Source organism: Carcharodon carcharias, chromosome 7 (assembly GCF_017639515.1).
Source record: "Carcharodon carcharias isolate sCarCar2 chromosome 7, sCarCar2.pri, whole genome shotgun sequence".
In the NCBI taxonomy this organism is placed as follows: domain Eukaryota; kingdom Metazoa; phylum Chordata; class Chondrichthyes; order Lamniformes; family Lamnidae; genus Carcharodon; species Carcharodon carcharias.
Window position 1 is genome coordinate 63,429,935 of NC_054473.1, and position 26,735 is coordinate 63,456,669.

Here is a 26,735-nt window from a genome sequence, read left to right on the forward strand (position 1 = left end):
CTCTCAATGCTTTCAGCCCACGACTACTACAGGGAAGAAGTCCACAAAAGGCAAAAAGACTTCAGCCCCCATGATTAATGATGCATCACTGGAAAGCCTTTTGGATGCTGTAGAGGCATCCTCTACCCACACTCTGGCCACAGGATGGGCAGCAGCAGGTGGTGGCAGCAGTGGTCAGCAACAATGCCCTGCAAAAGAGGACAGCCACCCAATGCCACTACACGATGAATGGTCTCATATGTTCCGCCAGGGTAACTCACTCTTCTCATCACTCTCAACTCACATACTCACAAACCCATCAGGCATCCACAGGGATCTCACACCCCAAGGGACAACACCCCTAACTCTCACACACACCCTCACATCTCCATCAGGCTCATACCCTCTCAAGCTCATGTCCTCATCCTGTCCATGGCTCCACTCACCATACAAACATTCCACGTAGCTCTATATGTCCTGCTCACACTCTCTCCATCTGTTTTCATGCAGGAAAACCCTGCTCACACCAGCAAGGAGAGCTTCCAGACCGGGAGTAGAGTGGCCCACATTAGGCCCCTCACTTACTTTGAGGAGAATGCCATTGCACTGACTGGTGAGGATGTAGACCCTGCCTGTGGTGATGGTGAGGTCAGCGGTGAAAACCCGCCTGAGGATCCTACACCACATCATCCCACCCTCAGTACATCTGTGAGCACTCTCTCTCTCTCTTGCTTTTGACTCTGCTGCCATGCACTCATCATCTCTACTTTGGTTCACAGGGAGCTCTGCCAAGAGATCAACACCTTCAGCCAGCCAGTCCCTCAAGTCCATCCAGGCCCTCATCTGCAGTCAAGAGGTCACATCCGCCATTAAAGAGCTGTAATTAAGCAGCCTGGAAGACCTGTCACAGCGCTTACCCACACCCTCTTTCAGTGCCAAGTCACACACCTCAGTGGGACCTAGATCTAGAGTAGACTTGGGTTCACAATCTGGTGGTCACAGCACGGACATGTGTCCGCAGCAGGAGGAGACAGATTCAGCGGACCTCCTCGGCACTCGGAGGACTGCAAGGGATCAGGCATCTATGAGGTCTGAGTCAGATGATGAACCTCTGGATTTGACCTTCTAACTCATCCTGGAGAGTCAGCAGAAGGCATGGGAACATTATGCAGAGCTGTTGGAAGCCCTCAATAGAGTGGCATTCGAGTCAGAGGAGTGCATCTGCCTGCTCTCTGATGAAGTGATGCCCATATGTGTGTGTATGGAAGTCTCAATGGGGAGCATGGTGGATGCCATGGAGACCCTGGTCCAGCAGAATACAGAACTGTGTGCAGACCTGCACTCCATCACGGGAGTCACGGTTAAGTCCCTGCAGTGGCAACACAAGAGGGAAATGGGCACCTCAATGTCCCTCCAGGAGCTCCTTCCACTCAACAAGTCAGGCTGGGGCCCTCGAGCACCTGGAGCAGCAGCTGGACACCCATGGGTCATCCACTGAGGAATCTCAGAGGCTGTCCTCTCCCTCCAAGTCCCCTTTGCCTGTGAGCCACTCAACCTCATCATCTGTCACTGCAGAGGGAGCACCAACAAGTGATTCTGGAGAAGTGTGCATGTGGCAGAGCCTTTTAGAGCCTCGTGCAAGCACTCTCACACGCACGTGGATCCTTCACGTATCACACTCACCTCAATGTCCTGAGCAGTTTGAATGCGGCTGCTGGGGTTCACTTTCAGTTGTCCATCTGAGCTGACCCACATCTCTGCCCATCCAATGATCATACTCCCATGCAGCACCTGATCTCACCCACCACAACTGTCGCTTCACTTTTGATTTAGACAGCATGGTGTGGATTCACTTTCTCGTCAGTTCCTCCAACTTTTCCCCTCCCCCAGTCACCCATTTCCTTTTCCCCATCACAGTTGATGCCACTCGCATTGATTTCCACCTGCCCTCAGTAAGCCAACAAGCAACAACCCTTTTCCTTTAGGGATGTCCAGGTGAATGTGAATGTTCCCTTCCTTCCTGAAATTCCCACCCCCATCCACATACACCTCCCTAACCTCTTCCTTCCCATCCCCAAGGTCCGTGCCTTCTTCCAATTCCCCACCAACCACCCTCGGTGTCCCTTCTATCGCTACCATCAAACACTCACCCTTCCACCCTACTGCCTCACTCTGCCCTTGGTCATTCTCACCATTTCTTTATACCATGTCCACCCCATGAGACAGACATGGACCTATCAGACCCCTCCCTTGCATGATCACCTGCACATCCACCCCTTTGGACCCCTCCCCCTGCACCCCTCTTGACCCCTTCCCCCCTTCACACCTCTTTCCCCCTTCACAACCCTTCTCACCTGAACCTCTTCCCCACCTTGAACCCTTCCCCCCTCCCCACTACTTAGATCTCTCACCGCCCCTGGACTCTCCCACCCTACTTAGTCCTTCCCCCCTCCCAACTCCTTCCTCCACCTCACTTCTTCCTTCAGCCTCACTTTTTCCTCCTTCCCCCTTCCTGACTCCTTCCTCCACTCATGTAGTCGGCTGTTGGCATTGTGACTCAGGAACTGCCTCCACCCTTACTGCTTCCCCTCTATTTCATCCCCCCCAGACTCCCACCCCTTCCCGCACTCCTTCCTCCCCCCAGACTCCTTCCCCTCTCCGGACTCCTTTCACTCTCCTGGACTCCCTGCCTTCCCCGCATTTCTTCCCTTCTCCACAATTTTTCCCTTACACCCCCTTACACCTACCAGTTGCCATCTTCTCGCCCCATTACCCCCTCCGCACTCCTTCCCCTGACTCCCAAACTCACCCCTCGACACCTTCACTCCCTCCCTCCCAACCTCACCCCCGACACCTTTACTCCCCTTCCCAAACTCACCCCCCGACCCCTTCATTCCCCACCATGCCCTCACCCCCCAATACCTTCATTGTCCCCCACAACCACAACCCCCACCTTCATTCCCCCCCTCCCAACCTCACACCTCCGACACCTCTTCCTCTCCCAGCCAATCCTAGACCTTCCTCCCCCACCCCCTTGACCATCATCCGTTGTGAGCATCAACGGTGACTTTCCAACTTCTGTGATCTGCTTTGCAGCAGAGCCATGCACATGAGAATCTGCCCAGCATGCCATGGATGCTCCTCCAGTGTGTTGTTGCTGTCCAGCTCCAGCATCTTCTGCTCCTCGGATGTCCGCGATGTGAGCAAGGCTCTGACGCTAAGTCTCAAATTCTGCACGTCACAGTTGCCAAGACATGTTCTACACTGGCATGTTTTCCCGCTCACGTGGGCAGATGATCCAGCGGTGTGAGGTGGGGAGGTTGGGGGGGTAGAATAAGCCTGGTTAACTGGCCTTGTAATGATATGCTGATGTATCACAATGAGGTTCCTGATGGCAAGAAATGTGGCCCCTCATTGACGGGCTGAGCGGGTGATCGCAAACTAGTTTCACGATGTTGTGAAACCAATTTTTGGCCTTCTCACCGTATTGTCTGCTCACAATGCTGAGCACACCCAATGCCAGTGTGCATGGAGAACCTCAGCCTAAGTTTAAGACATCCCACGAAAATGGGCACAGGCTTGGAACTCATGGTTACCTGTGCCCATTCAATGATGAAGGCAGCACACTAACTTTGTGCTGCCTGCTCTTTACCCTAATTGTAGCATGCAGCCAGTTTTCACCATGCTATTGAGTGGCTACACACCTCAATAAGGGACTCAAAATCATGAGAGATTAGCAGAAGTTAAAGCTAACTTGCACTACTTAAAGCCAGGTTGCACCTCTCAAAGGGGAGTTGCATTGTGGGTAGATCAGGTAGTGGTTGTACAAGTCACTCTGACTTGGAAGGAGACTGAATAATGGCACAACACGGGAAAGATCCTGCTCCATGGTTCTCTGATATTACCCTGGGTGCCTTAGAGGAGGAGGTGCAAAGCAGTAGAGAAATGTTATAGCCATGGTGGGCCAGGAGGCCTTCTAATCAAACACTCAGACGGCAGTGAGACCAGGCAGCAATGCCAGCCAATTCCAGGAGTCAAGCCCCAAGGGTCTGGATGCAGATGCAAAAGGCTCAGTGACTTTACACAAGTGTTCAAGGTCAATGAATCCTTCAAATGTCATATCCCACCAACTGCAGCACTAACTCAGAAGTTAGTGCTTAATGCAATACACTGCCATCACTCATCCACCAACCTTCATTCAGAATGTCAATGGTCTATTCTATCATATTTCATGCAGCAGCATGGTATTCATTGTCTGCATTCCACACACATGTGCATGGGTTGTGGACTGGAGTCATCAGCCATGTAGTCAGCCCAGGAACTGCGCTTTTGAATTGCAATGGTAGCCCAAATGCTGCTGGCACAGAGAACTGCTGCCGGATAAAGGCAGAATGGCTGTTGCCAGGATACATGGCACTGACCTGTATGATTCTCAATGTATGGTCACATGCGAGCTGGATGGTGAGGAAGCGGAATCCTGTTGGTTGCGATATGTTTCAGAGTTGACATGTGGTGCCTGCAGAGTGATGTGTGCACAGTCAATGGCATCCTGCGTTCTGGAGAAACCTGCAATCCTAGCAAAGCCACTTACTCACTCCAGCTGTTGCTCACTGGCAAAAGAAAATGAAGTGCAGTCAGCTCTCTTTTTATAGAGAGCCTCAGTGACCTTCCTTATGCAAAGGAAGATAACTAACTTTGCGATGTTGCAAATGCCTCCAGCTCCAACATAGTATATAGAAACAGGGAAAATTTATGTCATAGAAAGAGGCCATTCAGCTCGATTCAGTGTCCAAGCTGGAAGGGGCCAGAACTTGTAAAAGTTCATGGCCGCGGTCACCCCCTCAGCCACTGTGAATGCTGTCCTTGCCCTGCTCTCAGGTTACAGTTACAGCTGTAGCAGGTGGCAGATTTCAGCGAGGATGTTCTTACTGAAATGAATATGTCTGACATTGTTCCTCACTGAGGTACAATAGGAGAATTGCTTCAGCACCAGGCACACCACTCCCTGTAGACTTCAGCAACTTTTGAGAAAACCAGGAAGCATCAAACACATGTACACTCATAGCAACAACTAATAGAAATCAATCACCAGCTAGCTTTTAAGTAGTTGATCTTCTGTTAAATAGCACTGGAGTGGAGCTAGCTTTTGCTGCTAAACACTGTTCATATATATTTAAGAGCAGAACATAACTAGATTGTTGAGCTTCAAGGTGGCACAGCTGTCATTAAATTAGAAATACACAATGAGTTACATCACGATCTGTCTATTCTGCACACTTCTCACTGCCCTAACCAATATGGGCATGTACACCACCATTTAAGGGCATCCTTGTAATGCCCAAATAATGGGCACAATGGATCCAAATTTTGCACCATCATTTCCTAACGTCAAAACAAAACAGATAAACTCCAACAATCAAAATGAAAACTGTTGTAGGAGCAGGGCTTTTAAGAGTAGGCAATATACAAAATATATATATTTGTGTTGGCTTCATGTCACTCCATTTGCTACACATAACATAGTCAACAAATACAATGATGGATTGTACTGGTTCTGTTTTAATATATGCCAGAACTATAATAACAGCAAATTTGAGGAGGTGCCCATAGACTTTCATGATAACAGCAAAACAATAATAACAATAACAATTGGAGTGCGAACAGAGTGAGATAGCAGAAAGATAAAAGAGTGGTGGCATCAGCAGCAACAAGATCGGGAACAGAGCAGGACCAGCTGGAGGATATAAGAGTGGCGGCATCAGTAGCGAGAGTGAGAGCAACTGGGTTAAAAGAGCGATGGCAGCAGCAGTGAGAGCAAGAAAACAGCAAGACCAGCAGGAGGATAAAAGAGCGACAGCAGTGGCAGCCATGAGAACAAGAACTAAGTAGAGATAAAAGAGTGGCAGCAGTAGTGAGAACGAGAACAGAGTGAAATCAACAGAGTGGTGTATGGTTTCAGAGTCCACCAACCATGTTAAAAAAAAAACTTAATAAGATGCCAGAGAGAAGTAGTTAAGTAATTGGTTGGTGACAATTTTTTTGTCTCTAAAATCTAAGCTGAGAAATTAAAAATTTCAATTGAATGATTCTAATAAGAAGTTAATTAATAAGAGCAGGTCTAGAGGCATTAAAGGAGCTGGAAAATTAAAATTTTCATTCTTTATAATAAAGGTTAAGTAAAGCAATTCAATTAACCTTCCTTTGGTTAACTGATAACAGAAAAGTGAAAGGAGTAGCTAATGAGAGCCTTTACTTTTTCATTAGTAGGCTTTATTATCTAATAGATAGAGGAAAGACAGGACAGTTCAGACCCCTGTGCACATCCTGTTCCATTTGGGAACAGCAGGACATTTTCTGTGTCCTGGTGAGACAAAACTATAATAAGTTTCATAATATTATTATGGTTTATTGTAAAGTAGATTTATGGGTGTGAGAGTAGATGGCTCTGTCTGTGTGATTTAATTAAATTAGAGTCAGACTGACTGCAAGGTTGAAATTATCAAAAAGCATTTGAAATGCTAATGTGTAAACATGGATGAGGTCAGCATGTAGGGTGCGAAGGAAATTTACATTTTTAGATTGGTGAAAGAGTTGTTTGGGTTTCAAAGGGATGGCAGGATGTTTACAATTAACAAGATAAATAGGGCAAGGTTATCCTGTTTATTTATCCCAAAAGGTAATGACCATATTGGCAACATGAAATATTTTTATGTTATGGGAAAAGGAAAGTTCCAAAGACAAATAGAACAATGGAATTTATAGGTTAAAGAGAGAGAAACATATATAAAGAAGGGAGGAAGTTGATGTTGTGGGGCAATGTAATAACTAAAAGGAGTGTGTAAGACAACCTTGAGGAAGCCTCCAGCAACGTTTGCAAAAGTCTGCTGTGTCCAGTAACTAATGTTGGAGAAAAGCCTTTGGAATTTCACTGCTGAGTGGGTGCTGTGGTAAATCTTCTGGCTTGTTATTTCAATTTAAAATCTATTTTGGACTGTTGCCTTAAATGGGCTATGTAGTTGGGGGTGAGCTTAATTAGGAATGCTGGTACTTGTTATAAAATTAAGTAACTGTAATCCTATGTATGTGCTAGGAATCTTTTCTTTTGTTAATAAATGTTCTATTTTGGTTTTTAAAATCTCTAAAGGTGTTAGTGAACTCATTACTTCTGAATTCAGTACCCAAATCTTCTCGTAATAAATACAAGTTGCAAAAGCATTGTGATAATGTGGCCAAGTTTCCCTTGTGGATTTGGTCCACCTGGCACACATCACCTGCCACATCATAACACTGGATAACCATATGTGTACGAAGTATTGTCAGCTGCAGCAGCGGGTGAACAGCCAGAGGCTACGGTCCAAATTAGTACCAGCGACACAGATAGAAAGAGGGTTGTGGTCCTGCAGTCAGAGTTTAGGGAGATAGGTAGGAAATTAGTAAGCAGCACCTCAAAAGTAGTAACCTCCAGGTTACTATTGGTACTATATGCAAGTGAGTATAAAAATAGGAGTATAGAGCCGATGAATGTGGAGCTGAGGAGCTGTAAAAGGAGGGAAGGCTTTACATTCTTGGGACATTGGGATTAGTTCTGGGTGAGATGGGACCTGTACAGGTTGGATGGGTTGCCAGTGCTACTGGCAAGGGTTTAAGCTATATTGGCAGGTGTATGGAAACGAGGAGGTAGTATGAGAGAGGAATACCAAGGCACAAAGAATATTGGGAGAGACAGACAGCACTGGAATAGGAAATATTGAGATATTAGGTGGTTTTAGCATAAGGGGGACAGCAATAAAGTTTAAATTAGGGTTACAATACATGTATGTGAATGTGCAGAGGATGGTAAATAAGATTGTTGAGTTGCAGAAGCAGATAGCTACATGGAAATATATTGTGGAGATAACAGGGACCTGGTTCAAAGAAAGGCAGGGCTGGGTATTAAGTATTCCTAGATAGAAGCTGTTGAGGAAAAATGGGAAAAGAAGGAAAAGAGAAGGGGTGGCAGTACTGGCAAAGAGAACATTGCTGTGCTGGAGAGAGAAGATGTCCCAGAGGGGTCAAGGACACAATCTATTTGACTACCAACTAGTGAGAATGATGTGGAGGGACAAATTTGCAAGGAAATTACAGACAAGTGCCAGCCTTAAAGAGTGGCTATAATGGGGGACTTCAATTATCTGAATACAGACTGGGATTGTAGTAACGTAAAGGGCAGAGAGGGTCAAGAGTTCCTAGCATGTGTTCTGAAAAATTTTCTACAGCATATGTTTCTAGTCCAACGAGAAAGGAGGCACTGTTGTCATTGAGGCTGCACGCAATGACGATGCTGAAACCATTGAAAATGAAAGCATATTCCTACCTAATCCATCTTCTCACATCCTAGTCCCTCCTCATCCTACAATATTTTCTGATGTACAAGCTGCTGATAGTGTAAGCATGCACTTCTTGCTTTAGCCCAGTTGGCTCACCACAACCCTGTACATGCACTTATCTTTTTTCAAACACCCAAGAACTGCCATTTGTCAAGTGCTGATGTGAAAGCGTAAGGATTAAGAGCAGGACACTGATGAGGAAGAAACATTGTCACTCGATCTCACATTTGCAGCCACCATCAAATACTGGCACTCCACATACTTTAGAGGTTAGCATAGAGCTGGGATTTGCATGTGGGTGGAGACATTGCAGGCATCAGGGAGGGAGAGTTACTTGGACACTTTGTTCCAGGAGGCAGTCACACCCCTTTGGTTAAGTAATACTTTAGGGGTCATCAATTGTCAGGGGCAGGAGGGTGTGACTGTGAGTCAGGCATGTATGGTGATCCAGGATATAGTGATGGTGGGAGTCTCAGCCTTTATCTTTATCCTAAAGGTATAAGGTACTTGTTGCCAACATGAATGAGAAGGACTTCAGAATGGATGAAAAAACTGACCATGGTGCATGAGACCATTCAAGTGGGGTGATAGTAATATGGGACAGCAAAGTCAGGGGAATAGATACACTTCTCTGTAGCTGAAAACAGCAGTTCAAAAGGTTCAGTTACCTGCCTGGTACAAAGGTTCAGTATATCTCTTTGCACTGGAGAAGAACTTGGAGTGGGAGGGGGAGGATCCAGTTATCATGGTCCATAGAGGAATCAATGGCATAGGTAAGGCCAAGAACGAGTTCCTGCAAGGAAGTTTCAGGGACTGGCTTCCCAATGAATAAGCAGGACATCAAGGGGTCTCTAGATTACCAACTACACAAATTGACATAGGGTCAAGCAGATTAGTGAATTAAGCGCATGATTCAAAGAGCGGTGTGAGAAGAAAGGGTTTTGATTCTTTGGATACTGGCAGCAGTACTGGGAAAAGAGAGAGCTGTTCCTTTGAGACAGGCTCCACTTAAATCAGCCTAGGATCAACATCCTGACCTGTGAATAGGGCTAAAAACTAAATATGGGGTGCGTGGGGCAGAATGGGGGCAGTGGCGGGGTCAGATGAAAGCAAACTTAGTAATCTAAAGAGAAAAATTAAAATAATAGAGCATTATAGCAATATGGGAGAAAGCAGAGTGGGATGGGAAGAGTCAGCAAGTTTAATGGTAATAGTGCATCAGCGAATAAGGTCCATGCAAAGAATAGATGCCATCCTGACTTGGAAATATATCGCCGTTCCTTCACTGTCGCTTAGTCAAAATCCTGGAACTCCCTTCCCAACAGCATTGTGGGTGTATCTACACCACATGGACTGCAGTGGCTTAAGAAGGCAGCTCACCACTGCCTTCTCAAGTGCAACTAGGGATGGGCAATAAATGCTGGCCCAAGCCAATGAAGCCCACATCCCATGAATGAATTTTAAAAAAAGGTGGGAATGTAAGCTGTGAGGAGGATTCAAAGAGGTTGCAAGTAGATATAAACAGGTTGAGTAGGCAACAAGGTAGCAGATGGAGTATAATGTGTAGAAATATGAGTTTATTCACTTATATAGCAAGAACAGAATAACTGAATATTTTTAAAAAGGTATGAAACTTTTAAATGTTGATGTTCAGAGAGATTTGAGTGTACTTGTACAAGGAATGTATGAAGTTAGCATGCAGGTTAAGCAAGCAATTAGGAAGGCAATTGGAATATTACAAGGAGATTGGCATACAAGAGTTAGAAAGTCTTGCTAAAATTGTACAGGGCTTTGTTGACACCACACCTTGAGTACTATGCACAGTTTTAGTCTCCATATTTAAGGAAAGATACACTAACCTTGCAGGTGGTACAGTGAAGGCTCAGTAGATTGGTTCCTGGGATAAGAGATTTGTGCCATGACGAGAGGTTGAGGGAATTGGGCCTATACTTTCTGGAGATTAGAAGAATGAGAGGTGATCTCATTGAAGCATACAAGGTTCTGAAGGGGCTTGATAGGGTGGACACTGTGGGGTTGTTTCCACTGGCTGGGAAATCTAAAACATGAAGGCACATGAAGGATAAGGGGTCTATTGTTTAGGGTTAAGATGAAATGTGTTTCTTCATTCACTCTACCCCAGAGTATACGAGATGCTCCATCATTGAGTATCTTTAAGGTAGATGTAGACAGATTTTTAGCCTCTCAAGGGATTGGGAACTATGGGGAGCAGGCAGAAAAATGGAGTTGAAGCAGAATTTGAGCTATGATTGTATTGAATGGCAGAGCAGGCTTGAATGGTTGCATGGTCGATTCCTACTTTTATGTTTTTACATTGTTATATGTAAAATACTGTACTGTGCTCTTTTAATATTCTCTGGCGATTCTCTCCTCAAACCCCATACTTGTTTCCTTGATCCCTTTCTTGATCTATTTCTCATATTCTTTTATATTTTCACATTTTTATTGTAATACAATAAATTTAGCCTCACAGTTGTGCATTTCTTCTCAGGAGGCTGTGGAAAGCCATTGCTGATGTAAGTGGAGTTTTAGATTCAAGATGGTCATCCTTCCCCAGAAGAAGGATGATGCATTGTTCTGGATTTCATTGTTGGAAGTCTAAGGTAGGAAAATTCTGATGAGAACTGGGATAAATCAACTTTTTAATGAGGATCTAATAAGGATTAGGAAGCCAAAGATTTCAGTTGCCATATGGTAGAACTAATGATCTAATCTTTATTTATTCTCAAGCTGGGTTTTTTTTTCCAAAAATTCACAAGTTAAGCCTGAGTCGGCCCAGATATTCAGTAATAATTAGAACGCTGAATAATATTAACATTTAAAGTAATGAATCATTAAAATATGGGGGCAATTTTAACCTCACTTGCCCTATGGGAAGCTGACCGGATTGGATCAGTCACCTGTTTTACACCCTGCCTGATTGATCAAAGCATAAAATAGGAGGTTGACCCAAACCTCCCTATTTACCACAGTATCACAGCATCTTTACATTGAAGAAGGAGGCCATTTGGCACATCAAGTCTGCACTGGCTCTCTGAAAGAGCATTCCACCTGGTCCTAATCCCTGCCTGATCCCCATAACCTTACATATTCTCTCTTTTTATGTAGCAATCCAATTCCCTTTTGAATACCTCAATCAAATCTGCCTCCACCACCCTCTCAGGAAGTTCGTTCCAGTCTCCAGCCACCCTCTGGGTGAAAAACCTTTTCCCCACATTTATTCCTTTTGCCAAATATTTTGAATCTGTGCCCTCTAATTTTTGATGTTCTCTTGAGTGGGAACAGTTTCTCAATATTTACCCTGCCCATACCCCTCAGGATCTTAAAAGCCTGTGTTAAGTCTCCTATCAGCATTTATTTCGCCAAGGAAAAGAATCTGAACGTCTCCAATCTATCCTCATAGCTACAGTTCTTCATCCCAGGAATCATTTTTGGTACCTCCTCTGCACTCTCTCCAATACCTCATCCTTCCTCAAGTATGGCACCCAGAATTGGACGTAGTACTCCAGATGAGGCCTAACTAGTGCTTTATACAAGTACAACAAGGCCTCCTTATTCTTCTACTCAATGCTCCAATTAATAAAGTCCATGATGCTATATGCTTTATTAACTGCTCTCAACATGCCCTGCCATCTTCAATGACCTATGTACATATACACCAAAGTCCCTCTGTTCCTGCACTTCCTTTAGAGGCTCTCCCTTTTTTTATATACTGTCTCACCATATCTTTTTTTCCAAAATAAATCACCTCACACTTCTCTGCATTGAACTTCATCTGCCACTTGTCTGCCCAATCCACCAACATGTCTATGTCCTTTTGAAGTTCAAGACTATCCCCATCACAGTTGACAACATTTCTAATCTTCATACCATCTGCAAATTTTGAAATCATGCCCTGCACATCACAGTCTAGGTTATTAATATATATCAAGAAGAGCAAGGGTCCCAACGTTGACTCCTGAGTAACTCCACTACAAACCTTCCTCCAATCTGAAAAACAACCATTTATCATCACTCTCGGTTTCCTATCACTCAGCCAATTTCTTATCCAAGTGCTTACTTTCCCTTTTACTCCATGACCTAGGATTTTGGTCACAAGTCTGTTGTGTGGGCACTGTAATAAATGCCTTTTGAAAATCCATATACACCACATTAACACCATTCTCTTTACCAGCCTTCTCTGTTACCTCCTCAAAAGCTCCAGCAAGTTAATTAAACATGATTTTTTCCTTGATGAATCCAACCTGTCTTTCCTTAATTATCCTGCATTTGTCTAACTGATTATTGATCTTATCTCATACGATAGTTTCCAGAAGTTTCCCAATCACTGAGGTGACACTGACTGGCCTATAGATGCTAGCTTTATCCTTGCACCTCTTTTTGAACAAGGGTGTAGCATTCACTGTTCCCCAGTCTTCTAGCACTTCCCCTGTGTCAAAGGAAGACTGGAAGATTATCACTAGTGCCTCTGCAATTTCCACTTTCACCACACTGAGAGTTATTTTAAATTAGTCCCACCCACTGCTCCCATGCACACTCACCCCTGCTCTCCCATGTCTGGGGATCAATTTTTTTTCAATCATTAGCAATATTTTCCTTTTTTTTAATATAAACCTCTGACAGATCGAAAATAAATTAAATAGATACCAATTCGCCAGCTGAACCCTATCATAGTTGGTTTGATAGTCCGATGCATATACACTTTGTTGGATTGCGCCTAACAAGTGTGATGAAAAGGGGCCATTTAACAGCTATATCTAATAAATTGGTGAAAACTGGCCATTTTACCAACTGACTGAAAAAGCGGTATATGAATGAAGTTAGAACTAGTTAAACATTCCTGACATAACATTGCTATTGGTTAACTTCATGCTTGGGTGTCAAGATGGCTTAAATTATGTTGAAAGTTACACCTGATGAACTGAGTATGTATTGCCAAAGACCAGTTAGTTACTATACTTTCACAAGACATTCTCTACTCTCTGGAGAAAACTGGAATAAGCTAGTCTTCAACAATGCCCTCTCATCATTCAGGCACATGGAGAAACATTTGAAAGAGGTCTTAAATTTCTCTGTGACCTGTTATAACGGATTTCTTAATCCATTTAAAATAACGGGTTAATGGTCTCATTAAAATAGCACAGAGGAATTTGACATAAGCACATTAACTAGCACACTAGAAAAAGTGTTCAGAGGAAATTAATCTCCCTGAAGTTAAAGAGGTTGAAAATCCACAGCCTGTCCTGTGTATTGCCACCATAAGCCTAGCACTAACGCAGTAGAATTGGAAATTGGTCTGAGATTCGGTATCCTTGCTTGGTTTTTGTACCATCTTCTTTGAGGTGGAGCCTGCATGCACCCCAAGCAACAGCATGCTTGTCTGAGGTTGTGGGATGGGATATCCAGCTGAGAGGTTTCCTGTTCCTGCTTTGGGAACTTTGGCTTGTGTGCCAAGTGAGCACCGGCAGAAAGACCTGAGGCCAGCAGAAGTAATCTCTACCCTCAAGATGCAAGCAGGTGCCCCTGAAGATATTATAGGCTATTCCACATATTTCCTAGGCATGGGAGGTAAAAGGTGCCACCACCCCTTCACAAACCTCACACAACCACATTCTCTAACAGAGATTTTCCGTGGGGGTATCCTGTCATGCTGCTATGTGGCTTTTCAGGCTCAATCTGTTTAAAGAATCTAGTTTCTCCCATGTGAGGTTGCTCCTGGATTGGCTGAGGCCTTCCACACAGTTTCTGATGTTTTTCGCGGTTGCATGAATATCCTGAATTTCTGTTTCCACTCTGAAGTGTAGCTCAAAACTCAGGAATTGGCACCACTGCAGTGAATTGTTGAACAAATGGATGAAAGATTCTGGCAGATGTGGCCGAAGAAAATAGGGCAAAACATATACTCCACTATTTATTTGGTGTTAGTGTGCAGTGGAGTAGACTACTGCCTTCCAGTTGACGTGCAGTCTAAACTCTTCACATCAATGAATCAGCAATATTAGCTTAGCCTTTTATTCATCTTTCCAGTCCAGTGTTATTTCTTCTTTTGTTGTTTATACAATTACATCCTCCTTTTATTAACTTCTAGATCTGTATTCTCAGAATTGTGTTTGTCTTGTTTTCTGTCATTATTTTTGGTTTCATTCTTTTTTTCTAACTTCTGTACTTTAAACTTAAATTAACCGTCCACTCACTCAACGTTTTTGCTCTTGCTACCTGCCAGCTCCATTAATAACTTTGCTCTGTCACCTTATGGTTTTCTAATCTCCAATACTTTTGAGCACAAAAACAGAAGTGTCAATCATCTCACTGTGGGGCAAAACTTAAGGCTGACGGGCACTGAAAAATTTATAGTCAAAGCCAATTGTATTTGCATGCAACATGGAAAATTTGAATGTATGCAATGGCCTGTGTTCCCCCAACACATCAGAAGGCCTAACTCAATAATGGCAATACTGGAAATAAAGCAAAACACACGCTTGTATCTGGTAAGAGGAAGGAGGTCTGTGAAGAGGATAAAAGGACCACTGTTAAAATATGAAATATTAGAATATTGGCAGAACAGGTTGATGGCAGGAGAAAGGGGGGGGATTCAAAGAGAGAAAATGAGGGTGGCAAACAAAAGGCATCTTCACCTTTTTCAGGGACATTATTGGCTCATTTTTATAAACAGGAATATTTAGTGAAAAAGTGACATACACTGTATGTATATTTGTATTTGGATATTTTATTTGATTGGTTGCCTTTTAGTGAATGTAAAACTTTAGCCAATAAGTACATTTCGTAGCCAATGAACATGTCAGCCACTTAACTGTGCTGCATTGGCATGTCAGAGCCACGACAGATGAAAAGCTTTAATTATATGGTAGACTCTGAATGTTCAACCTTTGTGTTTATTGATTTTAAATGATTTAACTCAAACAGGCTATGTTTTTGAACAGTGCACTTTGCACTGGTATTTAAATATTTAAAACCCATGGCCACAAAAGCTGAATTCTTTAAATAAATTCACTTCAAGTGTCTCTTAAATTTTGCATCTGTAGGGCAGAGAGTGAAGAACCCATTGTTGAAGATTGTAGCAACAGCTGATTATAGTGCATACTGCTGGTAAAGACAGCCATTAGTCTGGGTTCAGCAATGTGCTCGCAGTTAACTGACAACTTTCAATGGATTGCCTCAGACATCCTCATATTTCATACTAATGTCTCATTAGGAACAGCCAAGGAGTTACAAAGATTCATGCATCACATACTGAACCAACAAATTATGGTTGTTTGAAAAAAGCACATCAAAACCTACTCATAAAAAACATCTGGCTAATCTGATGATTCGGAATCAAAATCAAAATGATTAATTTCTAACTTATGTGGATAAACTATATCTGACTACCAAGATTAGATGTGGTTACTTTTTCTGGCTGTTTCCCAGAATATGTTCATATGTGCGTATGTGTAAATATATTCAAAAACATGGGAACCAACAAACCATTCTTACACATGATCAAAAAATGATGGAAATATTCAGCAGGTCTGGCAGCATCTGAAACAGAGGGGAGGATCTTCCAGCTGGCAAGTGGGGGCAGGGCTCACTCAAAGGACTGCTGGCATTGAAGGCAGATGATGAGCCGTTGGAATCAACCATTAGGTGGCAGATGCTGGATACCCAGCAGGATGTGTGGGAGGATCTGGAGGAGATCCATGAGGGTACGCATGCCATGGTCTCTATTGCTGAGGAGTCCATGTAGAGCATGAGCACTGTGTTCATCCTCATGGCCAAGCACACTGCCTCCTCCATTGTGAGAGTGGCGACTGTCATGGGATAGGCAGCTCCAGGGACAGAATCAAGGGTTCCTGGGGTTGCACTCAGACCTGCAAGCCCTCACACAGGCAATGACCTCAGGTGGTCAGTGCCAGTCTGGGAAATGGATGAAGCACCCAGTATCCCAGATAGGTGCCCGTCCATCAATGGTGAGCAGGGAGGTGCAGAGCAACCTCACGTTGGCACATGAGCTGCCTGTCGTCTCTGCGGGCTCCCCTCAGGACACTCTGGATGACGATGCAGCTCCTCCGCCCCTCTGCCAGTGACCATGGCATCTGATGAGACTGCGATGACTCAGGAGATGCTAGATGTGGCACTGGCCACTCCCTCCTAGATGGGGTCAACACAGCTTCCACTGGCCAGAGGGAAACCGCCAAGGTCAGCAGGCTGCCTCCACTGCCACTGCCAGCGAGTGGGGGGCGGGGAGGAGCACTAAGACGTAGCACCCGCAAACGTAAATTTAAGGCACCATGAGCACAAGAGGGACTGTTCACGGGTGATCTCCTGTACTGTAATGTTTTGTTCATGTTTACTGGTCTGGGAATGAAGACCAGAGAAGGTTATGTTAATTTGTTTGGATTGTCAAAATGAGATAAATTTTGTTTTTGTCCTAATGGCTTGAGTATGCTTCACCTTTTTATTATTTGGTGCAGGGCATGCCAGCTTGTAATGCTGGACGTGAGTGGCTCTGAACTTTGTTGCACAGGCACTGAGTGGACTTTGGGTTCAAATGAAAAGGTCATTTCAGATATCCTGGATGGAGGTGGCAGCCCTGGCATGAGGTGGAATCTGGTCTTTGGCTGAAGGCCTAGCTGAAGGAACTCTGGATCCTGGCATCCCTAGTGTCCCTGCCTCCCTGAAGGATCCAGAAGTCTGCCTCCACACCCTCAGCATTATCGTCACCGTGCTCCTCTTCTGATTCACTACTGGATTGACCCTCTGGCCTGTGCAGCTGCGTCAAGATCCTCTTCCTCCAGTGGGTCCCCCCTTGCCTGTGCCAGATTGTGGAGAGTGCATCATGTGACCACTATCAATGATACCCACTCTGGTGGGCATTGTGGTGCTGCCCCTGAACGGTCCAGGCATTGGAAGCGCATCTTCAGAAGACCTATGGTCCTCTCTACTACTGCCCTTGTGGAGGCATGACTCTTATTATAAAGCTGCTCTGCCTCTGTTTTAGGCTGGTGTAGAGGCATTATAAGCCAACATTTCAATGGATAGCTGTTGCCACCCAGCAGCCATCCATCCAGTCGGGCTGGAGCACTGAATAGCCTCAGCACCTGGGAGACGATATAAGCGTGATGGGAGCTGCCATGGTACCGTGCTCAGACTTGCAGAATCCACATCCTGTGGTCACACACTATCTGGACTTTCATTGAGTGAAAGGCACTCGGCTGACCTGCTGGTACCGTGATGGCCACATGTGTGAAATCGATTGCACCCTGGATGTGGGGGAACCCAGCAATCACTGCAAAGCCTCCGGCTCGCTCAGCCTGGTTGGCCTCATCTGTACGGAAATGAATAACTATCATTACCTGCTTCTGTCACCAGCTTGACATTAATGTGGACAGCTGATTGGGAAACTCCATAAAGATCCCCCACTGACCCCTGGAAAGAGCCTGAGGCATAGAAGTTGAGGGCCACTGTGACCTTCGGAGCCACTGGCATGGGGTTTCTACCTGCACAGTTGAAGGTGATCTCAGGCGCCACCATCTGACAATGGTCACGGTCTGCCTGGAGCCTGCTTCAGCATTGCACCTCGGACATATTAAGGTAGCAACATCGTCACCTGTAAACCCTGGCAGCAGGATAGTGGTGTCTTCTGTGGCCCCTTCTGCCTTGGACAGCCTGCTGGCCCTGCGCCCCCTGTACCTGCATCTCTCCTCCCATAGGTCACTCCCCTTGAAGCTGCATTCGGACGCCTGGCCTCCTCTCTCTTCTGCCCCACTCTTTCTCCTCAGAGGAGGTGCTTCTAGCGGAGACCACAATTCCTATTATCAGAGTTACAGAAGGCTGCCTGATACCTGGAAGGGTCCACATGGTCAAAATCCTCTGGGGACCTTAGAGACGCCAATGAATTCTGGAATGAAGCCTCGAAATGCTAAGAATGAAGCTCAGAACAGAGATGAAGCTGTCAAGTTCAAATAAGCAACCAGCAGCAAACTATCTCCTAAACTCTTTACTACTCACACTAGCATTGCTGTTGACCCTTTTTCAAAAGTGTTTTCCAAAGTGTGGGCTGCCCGCCTGCCCATTTTGCCCATGCGACGAGCACAAAATCATGCAGGAAACATAAAACTGGCTCAATTGCCTTTTTAATGGCCTGAGTGGCCTTTTAATTGATGATGGTCCTGGCTCCGACACCCATGCGTGCGCCCGCCGACCTGAAGATTGTGCGCATGCGAAATGACATTGGGATGCTCCCTCAACATCTTCTCGTGCTATTTTACGCCTAATTGGGTCGGGTGCACATGCGCCCATGAGGTGTAAAATTCTGCCCCATTTAAGTAATAACGTGCTGCTGACATTATATTACTCTAGAATTTTCAAAAGGCTTTTTAAAAATGAATGCTTTGAATGTTTCTCATATTGAACGCAACTGTAAACTCTGATGATGAGCCGCTCATAATGTATTGATCAGGTACATTTCTGAAGTTTTCAATAATTAAAAACATCAAAATTTTAGCAAGCCTTAATGCCTAAGTAGCAGACATTGCTCATATCTGTGACCATACTGATGCTTCAATAATGCTTCATGGATAAAGTCAAGACTAAACTAAATAATTCTGTACTTTTTAAAACCAAAAAAATACTGTGCTTTTCTCTAGCCGTACGTAGCAGGCTTTTCTCTGCATTGTTTTAGATAACATGTATATGAGGAGAAATTCTGGGAATGACACCTAACATCCTACTAATCACATATTTCCGAAATGTGGATGATACTTTCACTATATTTAAATCCACAGCTACATGTAATGATTTCCTTACATGTATTAATGGGCTCCATCCTGAGCTAAAATTCATCTTTGAAATGGAGTAGTCAAATGAATTCTCCGTCCTTGATGTACTAGTTGAGAAATCTGCCAGGGGGTTCTCTACTGCAGTCTACCGCAAGCCTACCTTCACTGGTCAATATACGCATTGGAATTCCAACAGTTCCACACACTATAAGACTGGTCTTATCATCAACCTTGTAAACAGGCAAGAGCCATTTGCTCACCATGCAAGCTTGATTCTGAAATAGGGTGCATCAACAGCATCCTGCAGAATAATAACCAACCTGATCAGATCATTTTGCATTGTATATCATGCAAACTCATGAATGGGCCTAAGGCTGTCACTTTCGGCCCTGAAAAGTGCCCAGTCTACCTCAAATTACCCTGGAAGGACAATGTATCTCAAAAGAATTTGAGCAACAGGCGAAGCTAACTGTTTCATGCTGTTACAATGCAGTATAACACAAGTGGTATTCACCACTAACAGGATGCTGCTGTCAAGCCAAAAAGACATTCTGCCTTTCACACAAATGAGTAATGTGGTATATGAAGTTAAATGCCAGTTTGACGCTCGGTATATAGGCCGTACATCCCAAAGACTAGTGGATTGTATCAAACAGCATGTCCCAGCCACAGTTTGCAATGGGCAAGATAGAGACTGTACCCAACCAGCCTGTGCTTGCAAAGCTCAAACACAGTGTCCAACATTAGATGTGATTCCGTGATTGGACAACATTTGCTATATAATCCTCGGCGTGCTAAGAATTACGCTGACAACTAATTTAAGATTGTCAGTTGGGCTCTCAGTGTGGTGCATTTGTGTGTACTGGAAGCTACATATATTGACAGGTCTGTTCTTTGCAGACAGAAAGAACATGTACACACATTGCACCTGTTTCAGCTAAACTAAATAAGTGACAGCCATTTGCTGACTCATTCCTCCAGGCAATGCCTTGACCAATCAGGGTCAAGCTGCCTGGTTTAAATTTCAAACAATGTTTGGCAGTTAACTGTCAGTCACCATCAATTGGTGCATTCTCCATGGCAATGCCTCTACCAATCTGTACTCTCTTCTCATACAGTGTAAATTGTTTGTTTTCCCCTTATGTTGGCATTCTTGCAAAGTGTCATGATGAGTGCAAGATGAAAAGCTTCAACATGTCTTTTTTTTCAGCAATATCAAATTCTGTACCACTAAATGACTAAAAGTGTAGATGTGTTCTTTTAGAATGCTGCTCTAATCTACCCCTAAAAATAACCTAGAAAATCTTCTGATTATGTTCATGTTGTTGCAAGCAATTAATGACTAGAGGAAATGTTTTGCCTATTTTTGTATAAGTTTCTGTTTAACTGCTAGTTTATGAGTAAAATATAGATTTTATCTACAGTTCAGAGACCACTTGCCAAATTTAGAAATTATTATTTTCTTGATTCGGCTTGAGTTGGCATGGAATTTGATGTATTTTTGCCCATTTTGGATCAAAGAAAACAGATGAACCAAGAGAATTTGGCTCATCGACCCAGTCCTCTTTCCTACAACTGTACATGTTACATCATGAAGTGAAGATATTTGCATAATTGCCATTTATTACTTTTAAAATGATCTGGTATTTCAAATAATGGATCTGCTTTTGGTTTCACAATAATTTAACTGGAACAAAGGCTTAATCTTCAAAATCTCATCTGGAATGTTCTGTGCCATTTAATCTAATGTGCAACAGTACTTCTTTAGTGCTGAAGGGGAATGAAATAGTCATTAGAATTTACAAAACAATAGTAAAGATGATGAAAATGTATTAAATATTTTATGTTCAGTCTTAAATGAACCAAGAAATCATGGACTATTGGTTGTAAATGCTCAACATGAAAAACTGCGCCCAGCTCCCATTAACATAGATAGAAGCAACAGCATGGAAACAATATCATAGATCACCTTGTAGAATTAGGTACGTGCACATTTTCTATATTTGAACACACATTGTTTGAATTTTCTCTGGAGAAACAACATTTACCAAAGTAGTTGCTGCTAAATACTGTAACAGCCAGAATTGTAGTTCCACCAGATACCCTGATTTTACTTTATTGCTGAACAAACCATTTGAAAGGGCCAAGCACATCAAGTGATGTACCTGGAATTAGCTTGGTTCACATAAGCTGCCTAACTAGGCTGGTTTGTTTCAGGTGGTGAAAGTTCATGCATTAAGGTTGAACATTTGATCCAGGTAATTAAATAAAATGGAGCTGCATTTAATCATTCCAGCACTAGAGAATTATCAAACCAAAATGCAAGGGCACAAATTCACAGCATCCTCTGTTCAGTAATTACATGGGAATGTTATTCTGAAGACTACTGGCAAATCTGTCTTCCAATTAAAGAATAGGAGTGTGAAGCTGATTTGCTTTTTTTTATGTAACCTTAAGCTGTAGCTTGATTACCATAAAACTACATTTCTGTTGCACCTGTGTTGCATTACTACATTCAACTCAAATGTATGTCTCAAGGAATTGTGTTCACTGAAGGCAGTATTCTCTAAAGGCAGATCATCATATTCCAAAGTATAGCTGTGCTTGCCACTAAAGAATGGAGGACATTAAGTTTTCAGTACAATATACACTTTGATTTGCATACTGTAATTTAATGATGGTTTAGTGGTAAGCTGATTTAGCAGACACTCAATATATTACAAAACCCAAGTTCAAATTGCAACTGGTGCTTGAATGTGATTTTTCATTATTGTACATTGCCCAGCATATGATATTTTTCCTCCTTGTGTATGAGAGTCTTTGTCATGTATTACAAAGCCAGTAATATTTTGTTATCCCTGCATGGCAAGACACTTCATTACAATACAGCATAGGAACAGGAATAGACCATTCAGCCCCTCAAGTCTGTTCCACCATTCAATTGTTCAATGGCTGACCTGTACCTTAATTTTGTTTACCCACCTTTGATCCTCAGTCCTTGATATCATTGCAAAATAAAAATATTTCAAACTCAGCCTTGTAAATTTTAATTAACCTAGCATGTATTACATTTTATGTTAAAAATACTTTGACTTTATCTGGCCTAGATCTAATTTTAAGATTATGCCATCTTGTTCCTGATACCATCACAATATATATTTTTTTCATATCCACCCTATAGAATCTCTTTATCATCACTTCAAACAACTCAATTAGATTGCCCTTCAACATTCTAAACTCAAGGGAATGTAGACCAAGTTTATGCAACTTTTCCTAATAATTTAACTCTTTAAGCCCTGCTATCATTCTGGTGAATATACATGTTATTCTTTCCAAGATTAACAGGCATTAACTGACATTTGCAGCCAGATTTTTGTACCAAGGTGAGTAGCTCAAGTTGGGAAATTTCCCAACTCAAGCTACCCACCTCGTTATAAGATGCCCCTTTATGTGCTGTTTTTGCTCTGGGGGTAGGGTCAGGCCCAATGCTCCAGGAGCAGATCAAAGGTGGCCACAGGGCCAGCTGGATGCCAAGGTGGGTTGGTTAAAAGGCCTGTCTTAGTTCTCTGGGACTTTGTCCCGGTTGCTTGGTTACATTTAGGTCTGCTAGACCTCACGCCTCACAGACCATCAGGCCCCAGCCCACCCATCCATTCCCGATGCCACCATCTTGCCAACTAATGCACTCTGCCCACCCCCATGCCAATTCAATGCCAAATCATGTCCACCCACCCACTCCCAATGGCCCCTCATACCCTTCATGCCCATTCATCCAGTTTATATGTACAGAACCAATGAACCTTATAGTAACAATGGCATGTGTGTGATTTTTTTTTACACCGGCACAGGGCAGTGTTGATTTTGCTTGATTGACATCTCTATGAGGTTATAGTAAGTTATTTCTCTGCGGTCTCTTTTGCCAATGTCTCAATTTTGCACAAGGCTGAGAAGTGTCAAGTGCTTGAAGCTTCCATTATTGATATCTTAATTGTCTGTTTCATTGACACTTGTATAGGGTTGTAAGAACACAGGCTTTTTTTTTCAAAAAATTACGAAAAGGTGGTTTTTTTTACTAAGGAGCTTTAACATGTCATTGTTACTTTAGGGCTCATTGGTTCTGCACATCATGTATACTGGGTAAATGGGCAAGGAAGGGTCATGAGTTGACATGGAGGGTATGAGGGGCCACTGGGGGTGGTGAGGGCATGCATTGGCATGGGGCTATAAGAGGCCATGGGTATTGATAGGGGGCATGAGTTGGCAGGGAAGGGTTATGGAAAGAATAGGTAAGACCTTTTGAAGTTACCTTTCAAAAGTTCCTGAATCCAGACTAAGGTTCACAATTCTTCTGAGATCCATGAATCATGAAGAAATTTTTCCTCTCTGAGGGTCATGAGTCTTTGGAACTCTCTTCACCAAACAGTGTCGAAGGCAGGGTCATTGAATATGTTTAAGGCAGAGATAGGTACATTCTTGCAATCGTCCCATCTGCCATTTTTAAATGGCTCCAAGGTCCTTCTGACTCTACAAAACTCTCGCTCTCCAGATGGGATCTGAGTGATGCTTTGTGCAAATTACGCATAACTTTCTCATCTTTGAATTTTAATTTTCTTGAAATAAAGGGCAACATTCCAGTAGGTTTTTAATTTTTTTGTATTCGTGAAGTAGCTTTTATTGATTTAGAAATCCCTTGTTTTTCTATAGCTCCTAGTATCTTATCATTGAGAAAATATTCTGATTTGTCTTCTCAGGTGCAAAATGAATAACCTTACATTTGCCTAGATTGAACTCTGTCTGTTACAATTTTGCCTGCTCACTTAGTCTATCTCTGCGATGGCCTACTCCAATCCACTCAATTTACTAATTTATTATCATCTGCAAATGTGATCAAGTCATTATCGTATCTGGTGAAACCTGAGGCCCTAATTCAGATCCTCAGGAAACACCACTCGTCACATCCACCAATCAGAGAACAAACCCTTATCCCTACTCTCAGTTTCCTGCCTGTCGACCAATGACTAATCCATATATAAGGTTACCTTCAATTCTGTGTGCTCTTATTTTTTGATAATCTCTTGTGCAGATTGCTAAATGTGCTTTGCTAAATGCCTTTGGAAGCAGAAATAGACAATCTCTGTACTCACTTCACTGTCCATCACATGTTGGTGACCTCCTCAAATAATTAAATTAAGTTAGTCAGGCCTTACCTATTATTCACAGATCCCTTCAGAGTATCTTTGATCAGCTCATACTTGCTCAACTGTTCACTAATTCCATAGGTATCTAGTTATCTGATTTTTTCCTCTTTCCTAAATAATTAAGTAATATGTGCATTTTTCCAGTCAAGACACAATCCCTGAATCTAGACAGCTTTGGGAAAGGCTGACTAATTCATCTGCATTTCTTCACCTATTTCTTTTAAAAGCTTGGTGTGGAAACCTTCAGAGCCCAGGCATTTTCGATGTTAATTTCAATTATTTTCTCATCATAATTTTTTTTTTTAAAACATATTTTAAATCTGCCAAGATGACTTATTTTATGGCCAGCTTAAAGTTGGTATTTTGTGCTTTACCTCTATTGTTAAAATGGATACCAAGTACACATTGTTCCACAACCTAATGCAATATACATTCGAAGCTCAGAGGTGGTAGTTGTTATGTATAGGTAGTATTTGTGCAGATTGCAGAGCTGTCTTGATTGTACACAGATTTAAAAAAATACTACAATTTATATATTTTCATAATTGCTAATCACAATTTGGGATTTAATATGGAACAGGTTATGTTCTGTATATACATTTCATAATTTTAGCTTATTGTTGTCCCTCTAATTTATATATTTACAATTGCCATTTTTACAGAATGATAAACTAACCAAAATGAGTGAAACAAATAAAAGTAACCTTTTTTCTGTTTATAGAGGATGCAATGTCATTACCAACTGTTCTAAATTATGTAGAAAGGTTAATACTTGATGTGCAACAGGGATCTTTATGATTTCAATAATCAGCAATCTCAAACATCTTTGATACTGTATTTCTGCAATAATCTGTAACTACAGATTCCAATTTGCAGGCATAGTTGTCTTACCTCCTTCCATAACTGTTGTTCCTTCTTCTGTAATAAGTTTCCCAGGTCCAGCTTGAGTGTAAGCATTCAGGTAAAACTTATATTTACTGCTGGTGTCCAGATCAGACACTACTATCTTGGTTGTATCAGGATCTGTAACATTAATAGTATTCAAGGCACCAATTTCTTCTGTGTCATTAACTGTAAAATAAAACACGTAACTGTGAAACTTTTGGAAGATGCAAAGAAAAGAATTTTCATTGCTAGTTCAGCAACTAATTGAAGTAAATGAATAGCTACAGAAAAGCTGCACTTTTTTTGCCAAATGTGAACAATGACGAGAATACTGGCCTTTTTCTCTCCCAGTAGGTCGGTTAATGCATACCTTCTCTTTAGATAGTAAAGTTTTATTTCCCTTCTTCTCTGCTCTTATCTCTCAGGATATTCATATGGCTCTGATTTTGTGATATCAATGATGGCAAAACTGTCAATGTTCACTTTCATTGCTCCTCGGAAACCAGCAGCAACTTCTAGAGATCATGCATCCACAGTTAAGCGCTAAAATCCAGAAGCGGCTGTCAGTGATGAGGAGATTTATTTTTCTCTCAGGTCATTGGTCTGTGGCATTCTCTTCCCAGAGAGCAGTGGAGACTGGGTCATTGAATATATTCAAGGCTGAGTTAGACAGAGTTTTAGTCAACATGGGTGTCTAGGGATATGGGAGGAGGAACAGACAGGTAAGAGGAATTGAGGCCACAATCAGATTGGCCAAGATCTTACCACTGACGGAGCAGGCCCAAGGGGTTGAATGGACTACTTCTGCTCCTAGCTCTTGTGTGTTGTGAGAGGGTGCGCTGTTCAGTTCTCCCTATACTGCAATCAAGTAGAAATCACTGACTTGGTGAAAACATGCATTTTTACCCTTCTGATCTTACTGTAAAAACTTTTTTTTAATGAAGTGTAACTGGGATTTTTAACAGCATACAAGTTCGAATTGTTGAACAGCCTCACTGTCCCTGAAAAATGCATTATTTTTCCATCATGATAAAAATATCACGTTTAATATAATGTTTTCTTGAAGTTTGATTATGATATTTTAGGATCTACCTTAATCCCATGGCTATGTCCCAATCATTTGTTTTGCTCTCTGTAAAATTTTAATAAAAAGTGAAAAATTCATTGCGCTTTGCAACCTGGTTTGTTGTCTGTGACAATAGTTCAATTGATTGGCTGCTTACCTTATTTAATTGCATCTTTATTGCTGGGCATATATCTGGCCACACCAGATTCAAACTGATGGGCGGAAAGGGGAAACCCAGGCCACTGAGATTGCAAATCTTTATTGGCAGCTTCTTTTGAGTTTAGTGGCAAGTGTTAAGTCGCTGACCACAAAATCCGAGCCATTAAATTCTGATTATCATGCAGTTCTACAGCAGCTCAAATTGGAGTGAGTAGCAATTCAAATCTTAATATTCAAAGTGACCAAATAATACACTGGGTACAGAGACTCATATAAATAAAGGAAC

General features: G+C 42.7%; 1 protein-coding gene across 9 annotated transcripts in view; it reads right to left on the reverse strand.

The window, feature by feature from the left end:
• chl1b (cell adhesion molecule L1-like b) overlaps nucleotides 1-26,735 on the reverse strand; it is a 727,052-nt gene that overhangs the window by 44,139 nt on the left and 656,178 nt on the right. For all 9 annotated transcript variants that reach the window (XM_041191219.1, XM_041191221.1, XM_041191227.1 and 6 more), the window contains one exon: nucleotides 25,231-25,410. In XM_041191219.1, the coding sequence (XP_041047153.1) occupies nucleotides 25,231-25,410 (180 nt within the window). The remainder of the gene's footprint in view (nucleotides 1-25,230; nucleotides 25,411-26,735) is intronic.